Below are 27112 nucleotides of genomic sequence, written 5' to 3'. Positions count from 1 at the left end.
TATTAATGCATGAAGGGGCTAATAACATAAGGTAAGCTGCCCTGCCAGGCTTAGTGAGGTCACTTTCCTTTAACTTAGGAGGAAATGGGTAACCAAGCCTATTGTTCAACCCTCAGTCTACCAGGGAAGCTCAATGCCATTTAGTTCCTATACTGTACCAATGATTTAAGAAATTTCCCCAGTGCAACTAAGTCAAGTTTTACTGCCTGTGCAACTTTTCCTGGATGATGTATGGAAAAGCGCATGAATCTGACCTTTAGAGAGCTTGAAAGTAAACTATTTTTAACTTACCAAACGTGTGGTCTTTTTCTACCCTTTTTATATCTCTGTTTTTTACTTGAACCAACATGAGTCACATCCATTGCTCCACTCACTATTGTATGTAGCCCCACCCACCACTTGCAAGTGGACCCTGGAAGGCTATGTAAGAGGGGAGGGGGGCCTTTGAGTTAAACAAGTTTTCCTGCCTCAAGCTTACAGGGTAATTGATTCAGGCACCCCATTTAAATTGTTCCAAGAAGATTCGCCTGTTCCACTTCTTGTATATAAATAACATTTTAGTCACACAAATGAATTTTATTAACTATTTTGATTGTGGTTTGGGTTGGGCATATAACAGTTTGGCAAAGGCCAGCCTTCCTCAATGGTTTGGATTTCCAGCTTCCACCAGCCCCAGCCAATTGTGTCCAGCACTGCAGTCCAGCAGCCTCTGGATGGCACCAGGTTCAGAAAGGCTGGTGTACAGAGAGAGATTTGGTCACAGGTGATGGTTGTCCTCTAGTCAGAAATGCTCAGCTGAGTCCAGACGTTCTCCACTGTCCAACTCAGGTCTGAAAGATGGAAGTATTTTAAATGGTCACAGTCTATGGGCAGAATTAAATACTGAAGTCTTGAGATTGGTTCCCCTCTGGATTCCATTAGGCTGTCTACAGTTACAATAAAAAGGAAATGATTGTTTTCCTATCAGGTATAAAGTAGAGACCCAAGTCTTAGAGGAGCATCTGCCTGATGGCGCTCTCTGTATGGACCACTGGTCATCCTTTGGGATTATCCCTTTCATGGTTGCTCAGATTTTCGGGCCATTGCTTCCTTTTCCACCTGTCCTTCCGCTCTCCACTTAGCTTTCTTCTCTGCGTTTATCTTCAGCAGCGTGTCTTCTCTTTTGACAGCCTTCAAAAATAAGAACATCTGGTTGGTAACATTCCCTACAGCAGAGAACCAGGGTAAAGATCACAAGGGCCCCACACAGCTGACTGTTTCTTGAGCAGCCCCCAAGTGCAAGCATCACTTGTCAGTGTTTGAAAAAGAAAATTTTCTAAGGACTTTGGGAGAAATATAGAGAACTCAATTTCAAATTAGAAACATGAGAAACTTGGGCAGATCCACACCATATATTAAAAACACGTCCAATGCTTGTTGAAAGCCTATGACTTCTTTCCAAGAATCCTGGGAACTGTAGTTTAGCCTTCACAGAGCTACAATTCACAGGATCCTTAACAAACTGCTGTTCCCACGAATCTTTGTGGCAAGTCATGTGCCGTACTTTAAATGTACATTAAATGTGCTTTGAATCTTAGGCGTGGCTCTACTCCAAGAGAAATCAGAATGGACAGATCTGTCCATCTCTGGCGGTAGCCCTATACAGGTGTGATCCCTCGCAGGGAAGCCCCTCTCAAGTAGACACAAACAGCAAGGCATGTAGAAGCACTGGCGGAGGAAGAGGGCGCGGCGGGTGGAGCGCACCACCCCCAGCAGCACGATCCCGGTGGGGTTCCATTGTGGTTGCCCCCCCACGCTGGGTGCCACGACCCCAGGCCGTGCACTACACCCCTGTGGGCAGTGCACCATGCCCCTGGGCAGAGCACCAGCCACACCACGCCTGCTCTTTGCCCCCCCCCCAGTGCCAGAGCATGAAGCTCCACCACTGTGTAGAAGCGAGAATCTTCACAAAAGTATGTGAACCCTTCTCTCTGTGTATGTGTTTAAAGCACGTTGGGTTGTATTTCTTGGTCTGAGAAACAAATGAAGTCAATTCCTTTACCATTTTACCAGAGGTGATCATGGCCATGCATCCTAGCAGAGTCAATGCAATCATGATGTAGCAGATTCGGATCCTCAGCTGGCTCTGAGCAGCCTTGAGGACTTCAACTCTGGAAAACCAGAAAACAATGGCATTGTAGTGTCATTGACTACTCTAGGCTCCAGGTGGAACCTCCTGGTTGTTTAGGGACTCCATCAGCTCCAACCAACATGGCCAACGGTCAGGGATGGTAGGACCTGGAGCTCATCCTGTCTGGTGAAGGGTGAGAGCCACCCGTGATCTAAAGTATCTCCTCTCTTCAATTAGCACAACACAACACAACACCACCCTAGATACTATGCCACCAAGTACAAAGTACCACATGTTGTCACGTATCAACTTTCGGGCAACAAGTTTTGAAATCAGGCCCCCAAAACTGCACTCCCCTGCCCCTCCCCTCTTCTGGCACAGCTGCAGGTATATATGATTACATGATATTGGAGCTACCACAATAGTTAATTGATCTCTGGTTTTATTTTATTTTTCTGTGCTTTTTGCAATATGATCTCATGTTTTCTTGCTGTAAAGCGCTGGTTGTTTTTTTATGAATAGCAATATACATTTTTCATTACTATAAATAAATATATGAATAATTTTTTGGAAGGAGGCAACAACAAATTTATTTCGGCTTTCCCCCGCTCTCCAACATTTGTGTGTTACTATCAAGCACCATGCAGATGAACCATGATAAAAATGCTGCAGAGATCCTCTGTGTACCTTGTCATGGAAGCAGCTGAGTGCTACAGTAATTTGCTTTGCAAAATTTCTCTCAAAAGCAAGTGGAAGCGGTTATGGATAAACGAATGCTTCCAACTTGGTTTGGTTTATTTTTGGACGGAGACAATGATCGACGCCCACACACTGAACTTCCTGTATCACACACAGCCCTGGTGAAGCTCTTCCAGAGAAAGTACACACTTGCCATTAAATGTATTTTGGGTGACAAGGGAATTAATGGCTGCGCAGGCGTTATTATGAAGAGCAAGCAAGCGAGAGAGAGAGAGAGAGAGGAGTCAGGATTTAGTTCTCTCTTCTTGGAGACAGGATGTTGCTTCTGAGACAGCAGATGGGTGGAATGATGCAACAAAATGTGACAGGGTCTTAACTCTCATTTCGCTGGTCTTGCTACCACCCCTTGTTTCACAAATCTGGCAGGATGCCTCTGAATCCCAGGAGCTGGGGATCCCAAGTGGGGAGGATGCTGCAGGTGCCCTCAGGACTTGCTTGCAGGCTTCTCAGTGGGGCACCTGAGAAAACGGGTGCAGTGTCCTTTTACTGTTGAATGAGCACTTTTAGTTAACGATGTTTCTTTTTTTAAAAAATTCTAATGTATTCTAAATTTGGCATGGTATGGTTTTTTTTTGGGGGGAGGAAGCAGCTTAATAATCATGCTAGGGTCATATAAAGAAGCCATGAAGGCTGCACTTGACCCCTGGGCCCTTTCCTTTTAAGGATATTGTAATAAATAACTAGCGAACCCCTGTGGCTACTTACGACAAGAGGTGTGGGATGTCTTCTTCTTTTTTGAACCGTCCCAACCACAGCAGTACCTTTTTGTCAAACTTGGTTGGTCTTCTTTCATTTCTGAATGCTCTGTGACCTTAAAAATATAACCAAAGTTCAGTAGTTGTTGGTTCCAACTGCATCCAGAACAGGATCCTTGATCCCTCCCCCTCCACTACTGAATCAATGGATAGGATTGACCACTCTAAATAATTCCCTTGTAGGATGGGATTTGTGGATCATCCCTTTCCAGCAGGCAGGTGATGGAAAAGCCACAAGTACTTTTCAAGGTGAGATGATGTTTTCTTCCCTTAAACTTTGGTTAAAGGGCAAAAGGGTGGATGGAGGTTCCCCCTTCCTTTCCCTCCACCCAATTTTTTAAAAAAACACAGCCCAGATGGAAATGGCAAATGTCTCGTCTCCCTTTAGTAATTCTCTTCACTGAAATCAATAAAGCACACAGCTCCCAGAACAAGCTATGCAATGAAAAGAGTCTCTAAATGATTTATAGTTTGTGGGAAGAAAGTACCCAGAATAAATTGCTAAGCCGGGAAGTTATAACAATGCTGCTGCAGCCCCACTGGGTCCATACTTCAAGAAATAGATTATTTAAAAGAAGATTTTAAATTTCATTTAAAATCACCTTTCTTCATTTCTACCCATCTACCTTCTGCAAGGAAATAGAAAGACTTTTACAAGAGAAAGAGAAAAATCACATGCCTGCCTCAAGTCTTCCATTATTCAGAAGTGAGCTGTTGTTTTTTTGCTTTGATTTTCTAATAACTAAAACAGGGGGGACCGAGCTGGGTGACAGATCAGGAGTGGAATTAGATGCAGTTCAAATTCCCTGCTTCAACTCTGAAGATTGTTTGGTGACCTTGGACCAACCACCATCTTATTTCTTTCTTTCATTTATTAGGCACCCAGTGACAGCAGGTTTTGAAAAAAAGGTTGCACACGAGGGAATCTGGCCCTTAGGTGAAAAAAACCTCCCTACCTCCGGCTTACTGTTTTCCTAATATTTTATTTATTTGAACTATTATTTGAACTATTTCTATATCACATAACTCCAATAGTCCAGACCCTCCAAGTGTCCCTATTTTCCAGGGACATCCATGATTTAGAGACGCCATCCCAGTTTCTGATTAGATCCCAGAATCTCCCACTTTTTCTTAGGATGTCCCTGTTTTCACTAGATAATATTGGAGGGTACAGAGGTATCCGACCCCCAAGCCTTCTGAAGGCAATCTTGTATAGGGAATGTTTTTAAATGTTGTATTATGTTTTTATTTATGTTGGAAGCTGCCCAGAGTGGCTTGGGCAACCCAGTCATATGTGTGGGGTATAAACAGTAAAACTATCATTATGGAATGGGGAGTCCCTATTTTCTTCAGAGAAATATCAGAGGGTATGATAGTCTCCAAGCAGTTTGGAAAGGTACAATACCAAAAATAAATAAAAGCTGGTTAAAACTATAAAATCAAACCTCAGTTAAACAAATGCTAGCTGGAATGACAAAAAAAATAAAATCTTCAGTAGATGCTGGTTGTTCAACAGGTAGAGAGCCTGCCTGGACTTAACTGGGAGGGACTTGTACTAATTTGGGCACATAATACTGAACACAGGGCTTCTGAGTGACTCCCCCAAGGATCCCAGTGACTTGGCAGGGAATAGACAGGATTAGGTGGTCCCTTGGACCCAAGTTGCTATGGGCCTGATAAAGTAATGCAAGAACTCTGAACCTGGCCTGGAAGCATCGGAACAGCCAGCAGCATATTGTACCAGCTGGAGTTTCTGGACAAGGGAAGGATGGTTGGATGGCACGTTCGCGTGCGTGCACACACACACTGCAGTAATTGAGACTTGAGGTTAACATTGTGTGGCTTATGGTGGGCAGACTATTCCTTTACAAGAACGGTTGCCTGCTGTGCCCTCCCCCGTGTATATTCCACTTGTTCCATTACTTTTCACACACACACAAATTCTAAACAGCTTTAGGACTGCTCTTACCGACCTGAAAAAGTTCTAGGAGATGCCAGCCTACTCTTCACTGAGCCCTCCGTTTCGGGCAAAGGGGTTGTCCTCGCCAGTGTCATTCTGGTGCCATGGCTCCTACAGAAAGCACCTGTTTTCCGCAGTGTGGCTAGAGGCCTGTGCCCAAACAACCTTGCAAACATGCTGGCAGCCTCAGTGCTCCCTTTGGAGTTCTGGCTAGGTAGGCAACACAGGAGCAATTGAGTCTGTTGACTGAAGCAAGGCAGTATGGAACAGGCCGCTCCCTCCTGAGGTGACTCAGAGGCAAGTTCAGCCTTGGAGGTTTTCTTTCTGGGTTAAAGCTGAAGATCATTATATTATCATGAACCTTCTCCCAGTTAGATCTCCAGAGTAACAGTGACAACATCAATCAAATCTGCTTCCTTTGGCTGTGTACACACCATATATTTAAAGCAACCCCCACTTTCCAAAAAAGAATCCAGGGAATTGTAATTAACCCCTCATAGCACTGGATTTAGGGTGGTGCAGGCAGCTCCGCCATACAGGACACTGAACCAAGAGGGTGCAAAATTGAGAAGATCCATTTGGGGGTGCTAAATTTTGATCTCACACAGTGCGCCATACAGTACTACAAAAGATTACCAAAGACCACACCTGCCCTCACAGATATACAATTCCTAGCACCCTTAACAAATTACAGGATTCTTGGTGAGTGTGCTTTTAGAAGTACTGTAAATGTATGGTGCGCGTTCAACCTCTCCCTTTTGCCACAGGCCACGCATCCCAAAGGAGTATGGCACGGGAACAGCTTGGGAAGCAACCTTGCAACGTTCATGGAAGTCACCTTCCTTCTCCAGGGCAGAACTCCCATAAACATCCAAATGTAATAGTGCCACAAAACTTAGCTGTGGGTGGTGATGGTTGGCCAGCACATGTGAAGCTATCAGGACACTTCTCCCCTCAATCCCTGGAGAAGTTCTGCAACTTTTTTTTAGAAAGTGGTTTTGGTGTTGGGGAATAAAAGGAAGGATGAAATGTACATGGAATTGCAGAGTTGGAAGGGACCATGAGGGTCATCTAGACCAATCCTCTGTAGTGCAGGAATCTTTTTTGCCCAACATGGGGCTTGAACCCATGAGATTGAGAATCATATGTTCTGCCAACTGAGCTAGCTCATCAAAATTTCATTTCTAGAAGGCAAAGGGTTCGTATGAAGTAGGGTGGGTTCTCCCACACTGCAGGTCTCCAAGCAGACAGCCATCTCTTGAAGGTGCACTTGTTCAGGATTCCCTGCACCAAGGGTCCTTCAAGTCTGACTCTAGCGTCCTGTGTTGGAGTAGGCTAACCCAGCGTTTGACTCCATGCAAGGATGGGAAAGTGGGAAAGAGCCTGGCACACTAGGAACAGAGGAACTTGGCTTCTTATCTCTCTTATCTCTCCCTTATCTTCTTATCTCTCTCTTACCTCTCTCGCCCTGACCTAGCCACTGTGATCCATGCGACGGTCACCTCCAGACTGGATTATTGTAACTCGCTCTACATGGGGCTGCCCTTGAGACTGACCCAGAAACTCCAGCAGGTGCAGAATGCCGCGGCGAGACTCCTTATGGGGTCTTCGCTGCGAGACCACATTCATCCGGTACTATACCACCTGCACTGGCTCCCGGTGGAGTACAGGATCAGGTTTAAGGTGCTGGTTTTAACCTTTAAAGCCCTATACGGCCTAGGACCCTCGTACCTATGGGACCGCCTCTCCTGGTATGCCCCACAGAGAAACCTACGGTCTGCAAATAAAAACATCCTGAAGGTCCCAGGCCTCAGAGAGGTTAGGCTGGCCTCAACTAGAGCCAGGGCCTTCTCGGCTGCGGCTCCAATCTGGTGGAACACTCTGTCACAAGAGACTAGGGCCCTGCGGGACCTGACATCTTTCCGCAGGGCCTGCAAGACTCCTCCTGTTCCATCAGGCCTTTGGTCAGGGTGCAGCCTGACTCCCTCCTCTGGCAACCTGCATAGAATTTTGCTTAATGGTTGCCATCAACTTGATTTTAATTAATTTTTATAATGAAATATTTTTAGAATGTTGGATTATTTGATTGTTTGATTATTTGATTGTTGTTAGCCGCCCTGAGCCCGGAGATGCTAGGGCTTGACCCTGGACTTTGTTCATGCATATAGCATACCCTCCAACATATGGGTGATCCAAATGGGATTTTTGGTGTGGTGCTCTGGTCCAAGCCAGCTGACTCATGTCAGAGCGCCAGACCAAAGAATGGGATATTCTGGGATCCAAGCAGAAGCCAGGTATGGCTTCCATAATTCCAGGATGTCTTGCTTAAATCAGGATGGTCCAGCGGTATCACATGGAGTGGACTACACCCTGTGACTTCTCTTTAAATATTGATGCCTGCTCTTCATGCCCCCAGTGACTCCCATTTCTCATTGCTACACATCTTGTTAGAAAAGCCAACAGGTGGCATTCAGTGTTAGCCATACTCAGAGCAGACTCATTGAAAAGAACTGTGATGACTTATTTAGGTCTGCTCAGTTCAGTTGGTCCATTCTGAGTGTGCGTTAGTTGGCGCCTGACCTACAATCTTCCACTTACATATTTAATATGTCAGCCCTGGCAATGAAAAAGGATGATACTGGTGAGGGATTTGTCACAGAAGGCTCCTAGCCCAGTGAACTTTGGTTGAATATGAGTGTGATTCACCTTTGTGGCTATAAAAAAGAAACAGCAATGTTTCTATTTTTTAGAGGGGGAGGGACATTTGCAGAAAGCCAGATGATCCCCAGGGAAGTTGCAGCAGGAACAAAGCTCCCCCCCCCGCCTTTAGTGAAGAGCCCCAGATCTGCTTACCCCACCCACACCTTTTAAAACAGGCATGGCCAAACTTGGCCCTCCAGCTGTTTGGGGACTACAATTCTCATCATCCCTGAACACTGGGACCGAGGTGTGCCGCCCACTTGCCTGCCATTTTGTCACCCCCCCCCTCAGTCATGACACCCGGGTGGACCGCACCCACCACACGCCTCTGCCCTTCCCAGGTTGGAGACCCCCATCCTCCCCTCACTTCCCTCTTCCGTATGCACAGAAACTGCCTTCTTGGCCTTTGGACCTATGACTGGTCTCATCTGCTCAATCTGCCAGAGCCTGTCTTCACACGCAGGCCACAGGCAAGTCCCTAACTCACCTGATTCACTGAGAATCTGTTGGAGATGTGGAGACTTTTGGAAAGATCCTGTGAAAATGTGGGAGACTTTGTGAAGGGCTTGTCTGAGGGATATTGGACTTTGCCCCAGCAAGAACCTTTTAAGCTAGAGCCCAAGCTAGACTCAGAGAGTGAAGACTTCTTGCAGCAACTGTAAATAGTGTTTTTATATAGTGTGTGTGTTCGTGTTTGCTGTGTAAAAGCTGTATCTGCCATGCTGTTGTTTCCTGTGGTGAGCCTAAGTGCTTGACTTCTGTGGCACATACTCAACACAAAACACCCCACCCCCACCCCATGCAAGTTTTGTGCTGAATGCCCCCCTTTTGAACACCCTAAAAATCTCAGTGACTTTCCAGTTTAGCAGAAGCCAGCCTTCCTCGCTTAATTAATATGAACTGCTTGTTTGGAATCAAACTAATTGAGCATTTTGAAGTGAAAGGTTAATCTTGTAGATATCCTTTAGACTGCATTTAATCAAAGTCAAAGCAAACATGATTCAAAGGGGCTGAGGTACCTAGACAAATATGATACACATGAGAAATTCCAATGAAGTTGATGCAAAACTCCCAGCAAACTTGAGTAGGTAGAAAATAAGGCAAGCTATAAAAGACGAAAGGGCCCTCTTATGCCTATGGAGTGTAAAGGTTTGGGTAACGGCAAGAACACACCCTTTGCATGTAAAAGTCCCAGGACCAAGCCCCGAGATCTCCAGGTAAGGCTTGGAAATACTCCCATAGAAGAACCTGCAGGGTTGTTGCCAGTCAGTGTAGACAATGCTGAATCAGATGGAATAATAGCCTTCTATAAATCAACTTCTTATTTTTTCTTGTTTTATCTCAAAATGCAATCTATAGACTGGAAGGTAATTTCAGATCACAGCTTCTGATGTGATGAGGTGAAAAACCTGTGAAGTTTAGGTAGTTTCTATAAGTAGCGGTCATGAGGCCCCCGCTCTCCTCGTGGGTACAATACCCCGAGTTCCCTTGGAAGAGGGATGGACTTAAACCAGGGGTGGATCTACACACAGGAAAAAAACACAGTATAAATAATACAGAAATTAAATCGTTATAACAAAAGAAAAAAATGCTATGGGAAATCTCAAAGAATTTTTTTTGCTCTCCATCACCATCTGGTGTTGCATGTTTATAATGTATTCAAAGCACTGTTTTTTTGACTGATGTAGGTGAGTTCCAGGTCCTTAGTATGTGGGCTGAGAATTGCAGCCTTCAGGGGCACCAGTCTGAGCTCTGTCCTTTATGAACATCTCCATCTAAAGTCACTATGCTAGGTTCCCCTCTCCCTACAGTAGCCTTTCACATGACCTCATACCTTCCAACATCCCAGTGAGACAAATCAATGGATGCCATGTCCCTTCTCAGGCCCCACCCCTTCTCTGTTCTCAACTCCCTCCCTCCCTCCCTTGGGGCTCACCAAATCCCCGCTTGCACCATCCTGCTGGTGGGCCCATATGCACTTTTGCCCACCACCACTCCTTCAAGAGCCACTGCGACTTGGCTTTCCAGACAGCATACTTCTGGAAGCCGGTGCCACTTCTGGAAGGAGGAAGAGGAGTGTGTGACGCTTGGGCACAAGGTGAGAGAGCATCTTTTGGTCCCATGCTATGGTGGGAGTCAACTGACTCGTGCCAGAATGTGGAACCCAAGAGCACACATCTTTTGGTCCTGTATTCTGGCACGGCCAGAGCACAGGAGCCACAACAGGACATCTGGGAATGTGATCAGAAGCCAGGGTGGCTTCTGTAAATCTGAGATGTCCTTTTTAAAATGGGACAGTTGCATGGTATGTGAGCTGCCAGGCCTGAGAGCTCTCAAGCCTTTCTGGGCAGTAGGCTAGATTAAATGTTCCATACCCAGGTTTCCTAAACATGTGAGAAGAAATGATCCCCTCACTTCAACGGAACCTGGTAACACCCACTTCAGCTAATATGTTAATTTCCCTCATTTGTTACACTTTGTGGTTTTATTTGAATGCCTGAAACTGTGGTTAATGCTAATGTTTAATTACATCCCCAGGACCCGTGACATCTGTGGGCCCCCACCCCTGCTTCTCAGGCTTTGGGAATCTCAAGGAATTTCAAAGTCTGGCATGTGCCTGACTGCGCTTGACATTTGTGCTGCAGATGAAGTTCTGGAGAAAGTCTGCTTAGTTCCATTTTTGATGCTGTTCAGGAGGCAATAAGACAGGCCTGGCCCAGTGCACTTTAGGGACTTGTGTTTGCCAAACTGATTTTTGTTCTTGTTTCTGAACAGTATTCAACGACATCTTTAATCTAAATGTATGATGTTTCTGCAGTCATTTGTATAATGTTTGATATGTGTTTGGAGGATTTTCTTTTCTTTCTGCCTGTGATTTTTTGTGTTCTTTTAGGGTGGTCTGGGAGCTTTCCGTTTTCCTGTGAACTGCCATGGGCAGCCTTTGCAATCAGGTGCCCTCTATGTTTGGGGCTACAGCTGTAATCATCCCCAGCCAGTTGTTGCCTCCAACATGTGGAGGGCACCAGGTTGGCCAAGGCTGGTTTCAAGTAAGCTCAGTTAGAAAAGGAGGCTATATTAGTGGGATAGGCAACAAAATATTACACTGTTGTTTTAGGTTTTTAAATTTATTTTTCAAGCATCCATTCTAATGTGCTTGCATATTGGTTAGACTAAAGTTCTGCATGCACTAACTCATACTGCTGGCATGTTGACTCCTGATTATGTGAGGCTCTGGGACTCCCACTTATGTGGAACCCTATAAGTCACTGACTTGCACTGATTTAGGCCATCAGCATTGTAGATCAGTATTGTCTACACTGCCTGGCAGGTGCTGTCTGTGGTTTCAGTTAGGCATTTCTCCTAGCCCTACCCAGAGAAGCGAGATTGACCCTGGGACCTCCTTCTACATGCAAAGCAGATGCTCTACCTGCTTCCCCAATATACATGCAGGTTTCCATGCTTAGATTTCATCTGTATAGGTTTCTGTACAGCAGGGCCCCACTTCCTAGTATAAGTGGGCAAGCCTTTGCATGGCAAATGCATGAAGGGAGCTGCTGTTATGCCCCATTACACCTGGGGGCAGCAGGACAGGGGCAAGCACCCAGCTCTATCCTCCAGCAGCTAGCTCTTGCTGATTGTGTGTGTGTGGGGGGGAGCACACTCTATCAAAGAACAGGCAGTTTTTGCCCTAGCCTCTGCCTGTGCTGGACCACAGCATTTGGTGATGTAAGCAGGATGCTGAAGGTCAAGGAAGAGAAATAATAATAATAATGATGATGATGATGATGATGATGATGATGATGATGTTTTTATTAGTTTTCCACTATTTCCCCAATAATAGCCAAATTATAACAATATCAGTTATTTTTCCAATTTATACAATTATTCAAATGCCAGAGACAGTTTTAAAAAGAAGGAACTTGACAGATGGTGGTCAGGTTGAATCCTGACAAGACTTAAGTACTGTCTCTGGGGGGCAGGTGGGGGGGACTCCCTTGTCCTGAATGGGGTAACTGTGCCCCTGAAGCACCAGGGGCATAGCCCGGGAGTCATTTTGGACTCACAACTGTCCATGGAGCCGCAGGTCTAGGACAGCTGTCTACCAGCTCCATCTGGTATGCAGGCTTAGACCCTACCTGTCTGCCGACTGGCTTGCCAGAGTGGTACATGCCCTGGTTATCTCCCACTTGAACTACTGCCATGCGCTTCACATGGGGCTACCTTTGAAGGTGATTCGAAAACTACCACTAATCCAGAATGCAGCAGCTAGACTGGTGACTGGGAGTGGCTGCCGGGACCATATAACACCAGTCCTAAAGGATCTTCACTGGCTCCCAGTACGTTTCCGAGCACAATTCAAAGTGTTGGTGCTGACCTTTAAAGCCCTAAATGGCCTTGACCCTGTGTATATCTGAAGGAGCATCTCCACTCCTGTTAAGTTGTGGGTGAACATATCAGTTGGTCAGTCACCGGCGAGGAGGCCCCGGAGCGGCTTGTGGTTGGTGATGAGGTCGAAAGTCCTGCCGTAGAAGTATGCATGGAACCTCTTCACTCCAGCCACAAGTGCCAGTGCCTCCTTGTCGAGCTGGCTGTGATTCCGTTCAGTCGGAGATAGTGTCTTGGAAACATAGGTGAGCGGTACTTCTCTTCCACCTGGAAAACAGTGACTTGAGGACAGCGCCGATGCCAAAAGGTGAGGCATCGAAGGCAAGGACCAGTGGCCTGGCTTCACTGTACGGTATTAACACACTGTCCTATGAAAGGAGAGCCTTGACTGCGTTGATGTGGCCCCTTCTGGAACACTTCCGACAGATGGCGTCTCTAAATCGACACTTGGCATGGGAATGGTTGCCTCTGCAGCTGGCACATTCCAATTGGCCCTTGGACTTCTTTTTGAACTTCCCGCGCTCCCCTTTGTCTGGTGCACGTCATCGTCTTCACTGGAGGATGCCTTGTCACTGCTGGCCTCTTCATGATGCACTGGAACTGGCTTCCTAGCAAGACATAGGCTGCTGGCCTTGCAGATCTCCTGGGCAGCTTCCGAGGCCACGGCCTCCTCAATGGCTTTCTGCAGTGTGAGGTCTGGCTTGGCGAGGAGACACTGTTGCAGACGGATGTCCCAGATCCTGCAGACGATTTGATCCATCAGGACATCGTCTAAGTCTCAGAACTCACAGTGCATTGCAGCCTGTCGGAGGGTGGTGGTGTAGTTGTTAATTGACTCCCCCTCTGCCTGGTTCCGGTGGTAAAACACATGGTGGGCAGCAATCTTGGACGGCTTTGGCACGTAGTGGTTGCGGAGCTTCTCTTGGATCGTGTCCCATGGTGTTGCCTGGACTGCTTCAGGCGCAACCAATGCTCGGGCCGTCTCAAACACCTCGGACCCACAGAGGCTGAGAAATAGGCCCCGCTTACACTCCTCTGACACTTCCGTCAGCTCGTTGGCTTGGAGGTAGCAGTCGAACCGAGCGAGGTAGGAGTCCCATGATTCAGAGGCTGGCGCAAACGGCGGTAGAGGCACAAGTGAAGCCATGGTTCCAATGCCAACGTGGAGGGCGATGGATGGAACACAGTGCTCTAGCCAGAACAGTCAGCTCTGAATTGTGATTTCGCTTGGTGTTTCAGCTTAGTGATTCAACTCAGCTCAGAGGGTGGCCGCATCTGGCTGTGCTCTGATGTCCATCAATCCCATCCTCGTCGCCAGTGTTAAGTTGTGGGTGAACATATCAGACGACACAGCGATTCTTCAAACAGCTCTTGTTTATTCACAGGCCAGAACAGAACTGAACTGATGGGTTCAGCCAGCCTGCTTATATAGAGCTCCACTACAACGCAACTGTAACACTTTCTGTAGCTATTCAGTCATTGAACGTCACTTTCAATCCCTTATTTGCATATGTGGACCTGAGTGAAAACTATCTACAGTATCCCCCTGCTGGCCCAGGGTGAGAACTTCAGTACATAACAGGTACCCTCCCTGTGGAACGCCCTCCCATCAGATGTCAAGGAAATAAACAACTACCTGACTTTTAGAAGATATCTGAAAGCAGAGCAGAAGGTTTTTTATGTTTTATTGTGTTCTTATATCTGTTGGAAGCTGTCCAGAGCAGCTGGGGCAACCCAGTCTGATACACGGGGTCCACATTAAAAAGTTATAATTATTATCATTATTAGAGAGAAATGTAAACTGCTTAGAGGTGTTTTATGATGGTGCAGTGTAGAAACTTAACCAAACAAGCAAACAGAGAAATGTCGAGGAACAGGATTACAGCTGGGCAGCCTTATGCAAAGCTGGGGAGCACATGACTGATCTTGTTCCCAGTGCCACTTACGTTGTAAGAATTGGGCATGGTAACAGCTTGCCCTGCAATGAAATGCACCTGGCATGGCTGCAAATTTGCAAGAGCAATGACGCTCCATGGCATCCACTTTTGATAACACTTTTTTGTTCTCCCAAGTTGTTCTTTTTATTATTATGCATATGAGCCAATAAAATTGCACCCCGTGCAAACTACGAGGGGGATTCATTTGCTGAGAACGGGGGCGACAAGGACAAGGAGGCAGCAGAACACCTTGAGCTCCCCCCCCCCCCGCTTCTCTTTCCCCTTGTCAAGGTTGCTGAACTAAGCAACAGGACAGCATCACGCAGGCTTGGGGATTTGCCCAAGGCCAATTACTCTGGCAGATGTTTGTGCGTGTTGAGTGGAAGCTGGGAGTTTCTTGAAAACCAGCCCATAGAGGGCAGCATAACCCAGCACTAAGCATCGAAAGCACTTTGTGCGCTGATGATGAAGATTCTCTAGCCCATATGGGGACTCCTGCACGACAAACTCCCAAAGAAGAAGGTGGTTCCAAACAGCACAGTTGCCTCTTTTCCATTTCTTTATAAAAGGCTCACACTGTGCAATTTCGTTTTCATATTTGGCCCTTTAAGTTATATCTCAGGGCTACTACCGTGAGAAGCATTTTTAAGCCTGCCAGGCATTGCACAGAGTTATAAATGGGAGGCCTTGAGGGTAGAGAAGCTGCGCAGGCAGCTTCTACGATGCAGAGGGGATTGGTGTATTAGTGAGCCTCTGTGGTAGTTCTTAAGAAGGAAACCTCCACCTTCAGAGGCAGTTTACCTAGGACTGCTATGTGTTGAGGACAAACAGCAATGGCTGTCCCTGTCTGACCTGCTTAGAGACAGGGTACTGGGTCTATTTTGACCTAAGCTGGCAAGCCAAGCCCTCTGCTACTGGTTCTCCCCCCCCCCCCACTTGATGTGGATAATCACCCCAGGGGATTGTGAGATTGTAAAAGATAAAGGTAGGTAAAGGACCCCTGGACTGTTAAGTCTAGTCAAAGGCAACTATGGGGTTGCAGTGCTCATCTTGTGTTCAGGCCGAGGGAGCCGGCAATTGTCCACAGACAGATTTCTGGGTCGTGTGGCCAAACCACTTCTGGTGCAACAGAACCCCATGACGGAAACCAGAGTACATGGGAATGCTGTTTACCTTCCCGCCGGAGCGGTACCTATGTATTTATTTGCACTTTGACGTGCTTTCGTACTGCTAGGTTGGCAGGAGCTGGGACAGAGCAGCGGGAGTTCACCCCGTCATGGGGATTCGAACCACCAACCTGATTGGCAAGCCCAAGAGGCTCCGTGGTTTAGACCACAGCACCACCTGCATCCCTTGTGAGGGTGTACATTGTTAGGGAGCCAAAGCCTCTAGTCTCAACCCCGATCTCCTTCTTTCCTGCTCCTTTAAAAAACACCATATAGTGGTACCTCGGGTTAAGAACTTAGAATCATAGAATCATAGAATCATAGAGTTGGAAGAGCCCACAAGGGCCATCGAGTCCAACCCCCTGCCAAGCAGGAAACACCATCAGAGCACTCCTGACATATGGTTGTCAAGCCTCTGCTTAAAGACCTCCAAAGAAGGAGACTCCACCACACTCCTTGGCAGCAAATTCCACTGTCAAACAGCTCTTACTGTCAGGAAGTTCTTCCTAATGTGTAGGTGGAATCTTCTTTCTTGTAGTTTGGAACCATTGCTCCGTGTCCGCTTCTCTGGAGCAGCAGAAAACAACCTTTCTCCCTCCTCTATGTGACATCCTTTTATATATTTGAACATGGCTATCATATCACCCCTTAACCTCCTCTTCTCCAGGCTAAACATGCCCAGCTCCCTTAGCCGTTCCTCATAAGGCATCGTTTCCAGGCCTTTGACCATTTTGGTTGCCCTCCTCTGGACACGTTCCAGTTTGTCAGTGTCCTTCTTGAACTGTGGTTCCCAGAACTGGACACAGTACTCCAGGTGAGGTCTGACCAGAGCAGAATACAGTGGCACTATTACCTCCCTTGATCTAGATGCTATACTCCTATTGATGCAGCCCAGAATTGCATTGGCTTTTTTAGCTGCCGCGTCACACTGTTGGCTCATGTCAAGTTTGTGGTCAACCAAGACTCCTAGATCCTTTTCACATGTAGTGCTCTCAAGCCAGGTGTCACCCATCTTGTATTTGTGCCTCTCATTTTTTTTGCCCAAGTGCAATACTTTACATTTCTCCCTGTTAAAATTCATCTTGTTTGTTTTGGCCCAGTTCTCTAATCTGTCAAAGTCGTTATTTTTTTAAATTTTTAAATTTTTTCCTTAATTTTTTTCTGGAGCTCCATTCTTAACCTGAAACTGTTCTTAACCTGAGGTACCACTTTAGCTAATGGGGCCTCCTGCTGCTGCTGCCACACGATTTCTGTTCTCATCCTGAAGCAGAGTTCTTAACCCAGGTACTATTTCTGGGTTAGCAGAGTCTGTGACCTGAAGTGTCTATAACCTGAAACGTCTGTAACCCACTGTAATTGTATTTGTTTCACTTTGGTTACAGGGTGTGTCCAGAGGCGTGTATACATATAAATTAATGCATTCAAATTTCATGCCAGTTTGTGTTATGGGCCTTTTTAAAGTACCTCACGACACTTCTGAATCACCAAGCATTTGCAATTTGACCTTGTTGCTACCACATGCAAATCCAGCTGAGGTTTCAGTGAAATCTCATCTTGGGAGACCTTGGTGATATCTTGCCGGAAATCAGCACAGATGCTGGTGGCAGAAGGTCAGTGGGGCAGGTGAGGTGCATCACCTTGGGAGCTTCTGCCACCCAAGGTGGCTCCTTCACCTCTTGGCTGGGCTATGCCAGGCCTGCAGCTGCATCAAACAGACAGAAATCAGGCAGCAGGAAGTGGGTGAGTTCCTTTGAACTGCTTGTTAGGAATGCTGCAAACTAAAAACCCAACAATGGCATAAGCTGAGGCTGCCCTCTAAGGGCGAAGTCTTGAATGCACAGCACAGCAATGTCTCTTGAAACTTGCTTGTCAAAACTTTCTGTGCCTGTGGAACTATTTCCAAACCGAGGTCTTATCCATACCAACTTAAAAGCTGCCTTGTTTTTCATATATTTTGTGTGTGGATGAACCACATCACATTTCTATAAACTGGCTGATATGCTGGTTTTTGGGAAGGCAAAAATCCAGCTTCCTACTAGCAGGCAATAGCACAGATCTGATTACATGGCAACTTGGCTGCCAGCCTGTATTTGCCAAATCTTGGTTTTGTGGTTAGCCCACTTTCCCCTGTCTCCCAACCCATCTGCAGCCATGTCCAAGCCACTAAACCTCAACCTTCCTTTCCTCCTTTCTTTTGTTGTCGTTGTCACTGCTGTTCATTTCCAGTTGCAACTTTCTCTCCTTTCTGGGCGGATTTACCTGGGAGGTAGTTTCTTTGCACTAAACAGTGCTTACTTTTGAGTAGTAGGGTTTACCAGAGGTACAATTCTGATTGTTAAACCACTCTGAGAATTGTAGCTCTGTGAAGGGAAAAGGGGTCAAGCAGGTCAAAAACAAACAAACAGAAATTTTATTGGTTTTGAGATGGCAACATGTTCATTTCCCAAAACAGACAATATGTTTTTTTACAGTACAAAAACACACCTGGGGGATCCCAGAGCTTCTCACCTATCACCACAGGCTCGGTGTCCCTGGCAAAAAAAGTGCCCTGGCCCTATTTTATGTCATGGACTGTGAAGGCAGCTAAAGGACTCTTTTCAGTGAAAGTAGACTTCCAGGACATAGGCCTACAATTGACAGGAAACGTGGAATGAAGGTGGGTCTAGTGGTCATGCGACCGCTTGGTACGGCAGCTGGAACATCCTGCCACATTGCAATGGCATTTTTCTACCACCCACCCACCCAGAATCAAACATCTGGGGACAAATGGTGGCCACATCCACACTATGAGTTGAAAGCACCATGACACCACTTCAAACGGTTATGGCTCTCCCCCCCCCACCCAAAAAAGAATAAAGAATTCTGGGAGCTGTAGTTTTTTAAAGGCACTGAGAGTTTTTAGGAGACCCCTGTTCCTCTCACAAAGCTGCACTTCCTAGAGAGGCTTAACCATCCCTCTTCACAGGGAACTCTAGAAATTGTTGCTCTGTGAGTTGAATAGAGGTTTTCTAACAATTCTCAGCACCTGCTTTAAATTTATGTTGTGAATGTAACCTGTTTCTGGGATCCCTCCTTGTGGCTGCCATCAGAACCAGAGTAGCCAGTGCTGCCTGTCCTGACGTTGTTGAACTACAAGTTCCATCACTGGCTAAGCTGTTTGCGGCTGGTGGGAATTATGAGTCTATCAACATCTGGAGTGCATTGTGTTGCCTACCTTTCCATTAGAACAGTGTTTCCCGAACTTGGGTCTCCAGCTGCTTTTGGACTACAATTCCCACCATCCCATGCTAGCTAAGGATGGTGGGAGTTGTAATGCAAAAACTGCTGGAGAGCCAAGTTTGGGAAACTCTGCATTAGAAGGATGAAACAACTCCACTTCCATTCTTCAACTGAGATGACTTAGGGCAAAGGAAGAGTGTTCTTGCTCCCCCACCCTGGGCCCAAAGAGGCTGTTATCTTTCAGAGCCAGGGCTGAAGAATTGGTGTCCTCTAGATGTTATGGGGAACCTGTAGCTCTCTGGCATGGGCAGTGGCTGGGGATGATGGGAATTGCTGTCTAGCAACATCTGGAGAGCTGGACATTTCCCCTCCCAGGTGTTCAGTGGGACAAGGCTATGGACATCTTGCTGTATCCCATTATAGAACCACAGAACTGTAGAGTTGGAAGGGACAACAAGGATCATCTAGTCCAACCCCCTGCAATGCAGGAATCTTTTGCCCAACCAAAGGTTTGGACCCATGAGATTAAGAGCCTCAGGCTCTACCAGTTGAGTTATCTTCTAACAACAACAACAACAACAACAACATTCTGAAATAATATATATATATTTAAAGCCACTTTTCTCTTTTGGAAGTAAACAAATTCGATGCCATAAAACTTATAGCAGGAGCTTCAGGGAAAGTTCCTTTGTAACTCAGGTTGCCTGAGGGTTTAAAGAATGGCATTTTTGAAGAAAACTAGAAAACAAGTGCTGACTCACTTGTGCAACATCCTTAAGAAAAATGACCCTCTCCAGAGACACTCACAAATTAGAGATTCAGGAGAGAATGGGGATAAAGATGGATGAAAGGAAGAGCCTCTTGAGAAGATCGCAGCCATTACTAGCTCAATACAAGATCAGGCAGAACAGAAGCATCGTGAAAGTCAGGTCTTTGGGCTGGCCAGCCAGCCACTCTGGGCTTTCTGAGACTAACTAAGGCCACAAAGCACAGAATATGGCACTAGGCACAGGACCCAGCTTCTGAAGTGTCGCATTTGAAAAACAAACTCCAAACACCAAGCTGCTAGCCTATATTGCTGGGACTGTAACAATATGCTTAAAGGTGTGGCAGAAACACCAGCTGAAATCCCCCAAAGCCAAAGAGTTGGCTGGATCTTTAGCAACTGCATGAGGGGTGGAGAGTACCTGGCTTATCCATCAAGAAGAAAATCTGATCATCATCATCATTATTTTGCAAGAGGATAAAAACAATAAATTAAGCAAAATAAAATAAAGAGCGCACATCACTCAGGTTTCTGTGGTGCCAAATTTGGAATGCCTGGATGCAGAAATACAGATATAGATCTGATGTATCATACACATAGTTCCAGGAACAGGAATACAGAAACAATAGCTAATTGTCAAAAAACTAATCTATTTGGGATTACACCCCACTGACTTCAACAATGCTTTCTTCTAGGTAAGGCACTTGTGTGATACTGAATCACCTTCGAGCATTATGGAAGTGTATTCCTGTCACAAAGCCTGTTAGGAGGGCAAGGCTGCTGCCCTTACATTTTCAGTGGAGGATTAAGACTCCGGGGAGGATTTCTGCAGGGTTGTTACAGGAATGGATCATGATGGGTTAGGGAATGGAGCCCACTCCTAGCAAGATCTATGTTACAGCCTCCCCTGGGAACAGGGACTAAACTCTGGAACTTCTTCCAGCTCTCCCCATGCATAGCATGGACCAGTTTTAGCACCAGCTAAGGGGTCAGGAGACATGCTGTCTTCCTCACTATATCTAGCAACTGGGCAGGTCAATAGGGCAGTACATGTTAGCGACGAAGAACCTGCCTCCACGCTCCGTTGACTTGCTGTCCATTGATCTATCACAATATACAGTTCTCAGAATAAATAATATGGCTTCCATTATATAAAAAAAACCCGTTCACACAAACCCAAAAAACCCACTCTCTCTGCTGAACATGAGTGCCAATTGCCTCCCAACGGGCCACTTCACTCTGGCTTGTGTACGTAGGCATCCACAGTCGGGATTTCGATGTCTTTCTCCTTCTCTGTGTCAACCATGTTGCGGTATCTTTCTCCACGATTGCGCTCTAGGGCGGGACCCCAGTTGGGCTGGGGCTTGCAGCAGAAAGTAATGCGCTAGAAGGGGGAGAACCAGAAAGGGGGAATGAAGGCTCAGTCTAGAGGTGTCATCCTAGTAGCAGACACAAGAGGCCTGGCGCAATTCTCTGCTGCAAGGTGTATAGGTGAAAGCCTCTGGTTTAGATAGCTCTTCCAAACAGATTAGGTCAGTCGTATGGAACCTCAGGTTTGTGGGGGAATGAATGTGGCTCCCCTCCCCAGGCCTTTCTATCTAGCCCCTGGGATTCTCCCCAGACCATGCCCCTTCTTCTCAGACCACATCCCTCACCACTCCTGCTCCATGCCCTTATGAGAAGTGTCCATAAGTTTCTAGTCCTTAACGTTATGAAGAATGACTGGAAGGTACATGGCCTGTGTCAATATGTGACACGAAAACTCAGGACCCCAAGGGACAGGAATCTGAGCAGCCGCCATGCAAGGGTTCAGAGGCACCATATTCCCAAGAACATTGAGGAGCTGACACAAAATCTGATGTCGCTCCACGTCTGGCTTCATGCTAGGCTTCAGCAATTGGGGGAGGGGCCAGCTCCCTCAAAAAAGAAAAAGAAAAAGATTGGGGGGGGGCAAAGAGCCTTGGGCCCCCTGGAGCTGTTGCCTATGCAAGGTTTCTTGGCCAGCAAGTCTTTGTGGAAAGTAGAAAGCTTATAAACCAATGCTTTAGATTGCTTAGCAAAATTGTCCTAGCATTCATGGGAATTTACATATGCATTATTATTTGCTATTGTTTCAGCTCTGGCTGAACTCAGTGCCTCTGGGTGCCTCCAGGCTGATGTTTTACTGTGGGTGTATTCTGCAACATTTTCTTAACATAACAAACGTGCAGTAATAGCTGGTTTTATCTGCTTTAGTTTGGTCTGTGAAGTTTCTCCAATGCTACCACATTATTGAAGTCTGGAGGGGCTACAGCAGAACAAAAGCAGGGCACCCGCCTGCCAGAACATTTGTGGTATGAAAAGTTTCAATTTCAACCAGAAGTTACAGGGTGTGCACTGATGGGAAATGAAGCTGCCCCAAAATCTTTACAGGCACAAACAGTATCAGGATTTCGTCTAACCACTTCAACAGCATTGTGATTACAAATCATCACGAATGCACAATTAAAGGACATCTGAAGGGACCCAGAGAAGGGCGACTATCCCATCAGAGCAGAGTTCATGATACCTCAAAGCACTCACCTGCCACAAGCTCCCTTTTGCTTTTGATATCTTGTAAATGGCAATGATGGGAATCCAAATCAGGCAGAACATGATCATGCACCAACCAACAGCAGCTCCCCAAACTGGGTATTCCACAGAGCCAAATTTTGGGCGCTCAAAGGTGACCAAAGACCAAATCAAAATTGCCTGTTTGAAAAAAAAGTTAGAGAAACAGGAGAGTCAAACTTAGACCAGCCAAGACTAAGCTGCATGTGCAGCATTGAACAAGACCTGATCAGACATGTTTTAGGCCCAGCATTCAAGACTTGGTTTCCTAACCTCAAAATCTGGCCAAAAGGGAAAGCCAGGATCTGAGACTGAACCACTGCTGTGGAGCTGGTGGCCCCTGGTAATGTCATGAGGTGGGCCTGGAGATGGACGCTAATTGGAAAAGGGGAGCAGAGGAGGGCAACCCCCCCCCCCAAGTGCCAGACTGAAGCCTGCGCTGTCTTCTTACTATATATTTTTTTATTAAAGGCACTCTTGCTCACCTGGAGATTCAAGCTCTCCACTTGACACCTGAAGAGGCACCAGGCAAACCTGGAGACTTCAAAGCAGACCTAGATGTCTGGCAACTGCACCAGGGAGAGAAGTTCACCTTGGCCTGTTTTCACACTGCATTTGAACATGGCTGAGCATGGCCCCATCCTTCACCTATTCATGCTTAATGTTTGCAGAGTGCCAAGGAGAGTCAATGTCATTGTCTTCAGTGGTGCAGCCAAGCCTAAAATCAATGTGGCTTGTTTCCTTCTGTGTACCTAAGAACCATTCCAAGATAACGCATAGCCCCCCCAAGAGAGGCATCTCATGGAGTGCTGGGGTGAGGGAAATATTTTGCTCCCTCTAGCCCAGGAGCTTATCCAGTCAGCCAGGATATTTCTGGGCAGCCCACAAAAAGACTACAAAGACCTCCAATATTATACATCATGGCATTACAAGGAGTGGGAGCAAGTAGTATTAAGCTCCTCCCTGTGCTTCTGCTGGTGAGCCAGATTCTTCAGGATTTGGGTGTGCAATGCAGTTTCCTGCAGGGGGTGGGGCGGACATCTCACACATCCAAAGCATTCCTAGATGTGCATGTGAGTTTAATCCTGCTTTCTGCAGGAATCAACCATGCGAGGTGCTGATCCAGCCATGTTGCCACCTGCCCAATACCTGACACCATATATGATGTCAGCTGTGGAGATGAGGGACTTGGATTTGGGAAAATATGGGGAAGCTTGGCTGGGGAAAAAATGACCCATGGAGGTTCCCTGTAAGCCCAGCTCTACCTCCCCCCAGCCTCAGAGCTACTGAAATCTCTTGCTAAAAGTTGGCTACTTACGAGGAGGAGGAAAGGTGTGATGAAAAACCAGCAGACTCTCCACCACAGCCAGAACAACCAGCTTTTCTTCCCAATCATCATCTCAGTGTCTTCGATAAATCGGTTTCCACCTGTGCAAAGGGGACACAAACCGCTGGGTTAGTTCTGTGTTTGTGAAGAGTCAGCTTTCTTTTACTCCCCTTGGGATGATCTGCAGACTGTCCTCAATTGCAGGTGTGTGGCACTGAGGTTTCTGCCTTGGAGTGACTGAAAAACTGCTGCTAAAGTGTTTTAAGATGGGGAGAGATGTTAACAGACAGAGAAGGCACAGGACTGGAGTGATTGAGTGGATTCCAGAATCTAATCCAAGATGTGACCGGCTTGGATCAGATCCTGTGACTCCATGCTAGAGTCCTGCAATTCCTCCCCACTCCTTCCCTGCCTACCTCACAGGGTCGTTGTGAGGATAAAATGGGGAAGGGAAGGAGCATGTATGCACCTTCAGTTCTGTGGAGGGAAGATGGGATGCAAATGTAATGACGAGGATGAGGATGCCAAGAATTAAACCTGGGACCTTCTGCATGCAAAGCAAGTGTTCTGCCACAGAGCCCCTTCTCACAGGCATAGTGGTTAGAGTGCTGGACTTGCACCTGGGAGACCAGGGTCTCATGAAACCCCTGGGTGACCTTGGGGGCCAGTTGCTGCCTCTCAGTCTAGTCTACCTCATAGAGTTGTTGTAGGGAGTAGGTGACAAGGGGTTCTTTCTGTGTGAAATAAACAAGCTGAAGGTTCCTGATGTTTGGGTTATACCCTCAGAGCACTGAGTACAGCTGGCTTAAACCGGTTCTCTTATCTCTTTCTGTCAAGGTTGTGCTGACTATGATAATCGGCCAGAAGGAGCCTGGGTTTAACTGTCTCTTTTTATCTCTTTTCCTTCTGGTGTGGTGTTTTGTACATAGTGTGCTTAGTATTAAGGTTTAGTCTTATTATAAGTTATTGTAAGTTTAAGTTAAGTCTGCTGCAACTGGATTTCTTATGGACAGTGCCAATCCTGAATATATTGGATTTTTAACCGTTATGCTCATTTGCCTTCAGTAGCAGTAAAACTCTTCTGGATAAAATATAATTGCCTCTGGTCTATTTTGGGGGGAATCCTGCAATGTGTTGAATTTTTTATTCTGCTAACTATACTTTGGAGTTCTGCTCTGGATCAATATTGAGTAGAATTTCATGACGGAACCATGTACACCACCTTGAGCTCCTTGGAGGAAAAAAAGGGATATAAAAGCAACAAACAAACAAACAAACAAACAAAGCTGCTAATTCAATCTTACAATTATGGGTGTCACTGGGTCTAGCCATTTGACCAGGGCGAGGTAGCATATAAAGCAATGCATTTGGGAGACTGAATTATCAAAATTTAAGTTAGATGTTAAATGGTGATCACTGGCAGAGGAAGAGGGGGGTGGGGGGAGCGCACTGCCCCTGGCACCACGATCCCGGTGGGGTGCCATGGCAGCTGCCCCCCCGCGTTGGGTGCCACGCCCCCACAGACGGTGCACCATGCCCCCAGGATGCACGTCACGCCCCTGCGGGCAGCGCACCACCCCCAGGACACACTCCAGTCTGCCCCCACCTGCTCTCTGTCCCCCGTGCCAGAGCAAGAAGCTCCACCACTGAGGTTGATGAAGCCTTCCTAATCATGAAGTTGCTGTTGCTGCTTTGGAACTGGGGAGTGTTTGGTGAGGTTAGTGTTTTATTAGGGGCTGGGTGACACAGCATTCATCATTTACCATAAATCCAGCAGATCCCCACCAGCTCCAGGACAGCTGCGAAAAGGATCCCCCAGCCAGCACAGAAATGGTCCACCAGGTTGACCCAGTAGATCCCTGCCTGCAGAAACAGGATGAAAGGCAGCAGAAAAGTTAGTTCCATTCCACACAGATCTCTCTCAGGTGTCTCTAGATTAGGGATGGACAAGTCTGTCAATTTTTGTTTCCTCTGTTTCTCAAGTTCTTAAGTTCAGTTCACATTTTTGCAGCATTAACAAAATGCAGCAATTTCTCATTTAAATCTTCATGAAAATTTATCAGCATTTTAGTGTGATTTTTTCCTAATATACACGTTTATTGTATGCAGTTTTGCCTAATATACACATTTTTGCAAAGCCGTTTCCTCCACTGTAATGCATTTTTGTGTTATTTTCAACAGCATATGCATTTAAATTGGATGCAATTTTTGTACCCAGTACTTGGCTGGAGAACTGCATTGCAAATTTCGGAGGAAGATGAATTTGGGAGCATGGGTGTGTTTCAGTTTGTAGACTGTTTTGGAAATCCAGTGGGTTTATCTTTAAACCCAAACTTCAAATTAATTTCTCCCCCTTCCTTCTTCTGAGTGTCACCTACTTCCAGGAGGGACTGAATCACATCTCATAAATATAGGCTCACATGGTTAAAAGGTCACTCTCTTGCCCGTGCACAACAAATCCTCTTATCCTTATTCTCCCTTTAAAAAAGACTTTTTGCAGCTAGGGAAGTGACAGGAATTGCACTGAGAAGTGCAGGATGCACAAATCATTAGCAGGAACATGCACAGCCAACCAGGATGATCACTCAATAATGATGGGAATAGTGCACCAGCTGGGCCATGATTCAAAGCAGTATCACACCACTTCAAACAATCATGACTTTCTCTAAAGAATCCTTAGAAGTGTAGTTTGCCAGGGGTGCTGAGTGTTGTTAAGGAGATCCTTATTCTCCTCACAGAGCGACATCTCCCAAAGCTCCCTGGGTAGAGGGAACGAGTGTGCTAAACCACTCGGGGAGTTATAGTTTTGAGGAGGGTATAGGGGTTCTCTTAAAAACTCTCAGCACCATCACTGTTTAAAGCACTACCACAGTTCTTTAAATGCATAGTGGAGATGGAGCCACAGTCTGACCAGTGTGTAAGCTTCATGCACATAAACCAGGGTGCATGCTCAATAGGACAGTCATCTGGAAAAGTCCATAGTGATTCCCACCCCCCTTTGTCCCTGAGATGAGAGATTCACAAATTCTATCCTCCTGGGGTCCCATGCCTCAAGGGAGAAGGTGGGCCCATGGAGGCTTGCTCCTTCCTACCTGCGTAACACAGACAAGCCCAAGCAGGAATAGCACGGTGCACAGGCCCAAGGTCACTGGGATCCTCATTTTCTTCATAAGTTTGGGGTAAACATCTTGGATGGTGGTTGTAAGGGTCTCTGCAGGATAAGGTGGGCATGGTGAGCATTAGTACTACTGATTTATTTTATCATTTCAAGCTGCACTATACACACTATACATTTAAAGTGTGCAACTTCCCCACCAAAGAATAATGGAAACTGTTGTTTCTCAAGGGTATGAGGAACTGAATCCCTAGAACTACAATTCCCAGGGTTCTTTGAGGGAAGCTGTGTGCTTTAAATGTGCGGAAGTTCGCCAATCTAAC

General features: G+C 46.4%; 2 protein-coding genes across 4 annotated transcripts in view; both read right to left on the bottom strand.

Moving 5' to 3' along the window:
* Window positions 1–608: 608 nt before the first annotated feature.
* LOC128406798 (protein FAM162B-like) lies at window positions 609–5803 on the bottom strand. The gene is made up of 4 exons (XM_053374491.1): window positions 5598–5803; window positions 3575–3680; window positions 2042–2150; window positions 609–1170 (listed from the first exon to the last, which is right to left on the bottom strand). Exons 1-4 carry the CDS (start codon window positions 5758–5760, stop codon window positions 1057–1059), a joined length of 492 nt encoding a protein of 163 aa, XP_053230466.1. The 5' UTR covers window positions 5761–5803; the 3' UTR covers window positions 609–1056.
* Window positions 5804–18165: 12362 nt separating this feature from the next.
* Window positions 18166–27112, bottom strand: part of SLC6A14 (solute carrier family 6 member 14) — a 51924-nt gene continuing 42977 nt past the window's right edge. For all 3 annotated transcript variants that reach the window (XM_053373792.1, XM_053373794.1, XM_053373793.1), the window contains exons 10-14: window positions 26767–26885; window positions 25438–25537; window positions 23666–23775; window positions 22321–22488; window positions 18166–21142 (exon numbers count right to left, since the gene is read on the bottom strand). In XM_053373792.1, the coding sequence (XP_053229767.1) occupies window positions 20993–21142; window positions 22321–22488; window positions 23666–23775; window positions 25438–25537; window positions 26767–26885 (647 nt within the window). In that variant the 3' untranslated portion in view covers window positions 18166–20992. The remainder of the gene's footprint in view (window positions 21143–22320; window positions 22489–23665; window positions 23776–25437; window positions 25538–26766; window positions 26886–27112) is intronic.

The sequence above is a fragment of the Podarcis raffonei genome, chromosome Z (assembly GCF_027172205.1).
Source record: "Podarcis raffonei isolate rPodRaf1 chromosome Z, rPodRaf1.pri, whole genome shotgun sequence".
Lineage (NCBI taxonomy): Eukaryota > Metazoa > Chordata > Lepidosauria > Squamata > Lacertidae > Podarcis > Podarcis raffonei.
Note: the sequence above shows the minus strand (reverse complement) of the source record. Positions and strands in the feature narration are given on the sequence as shown.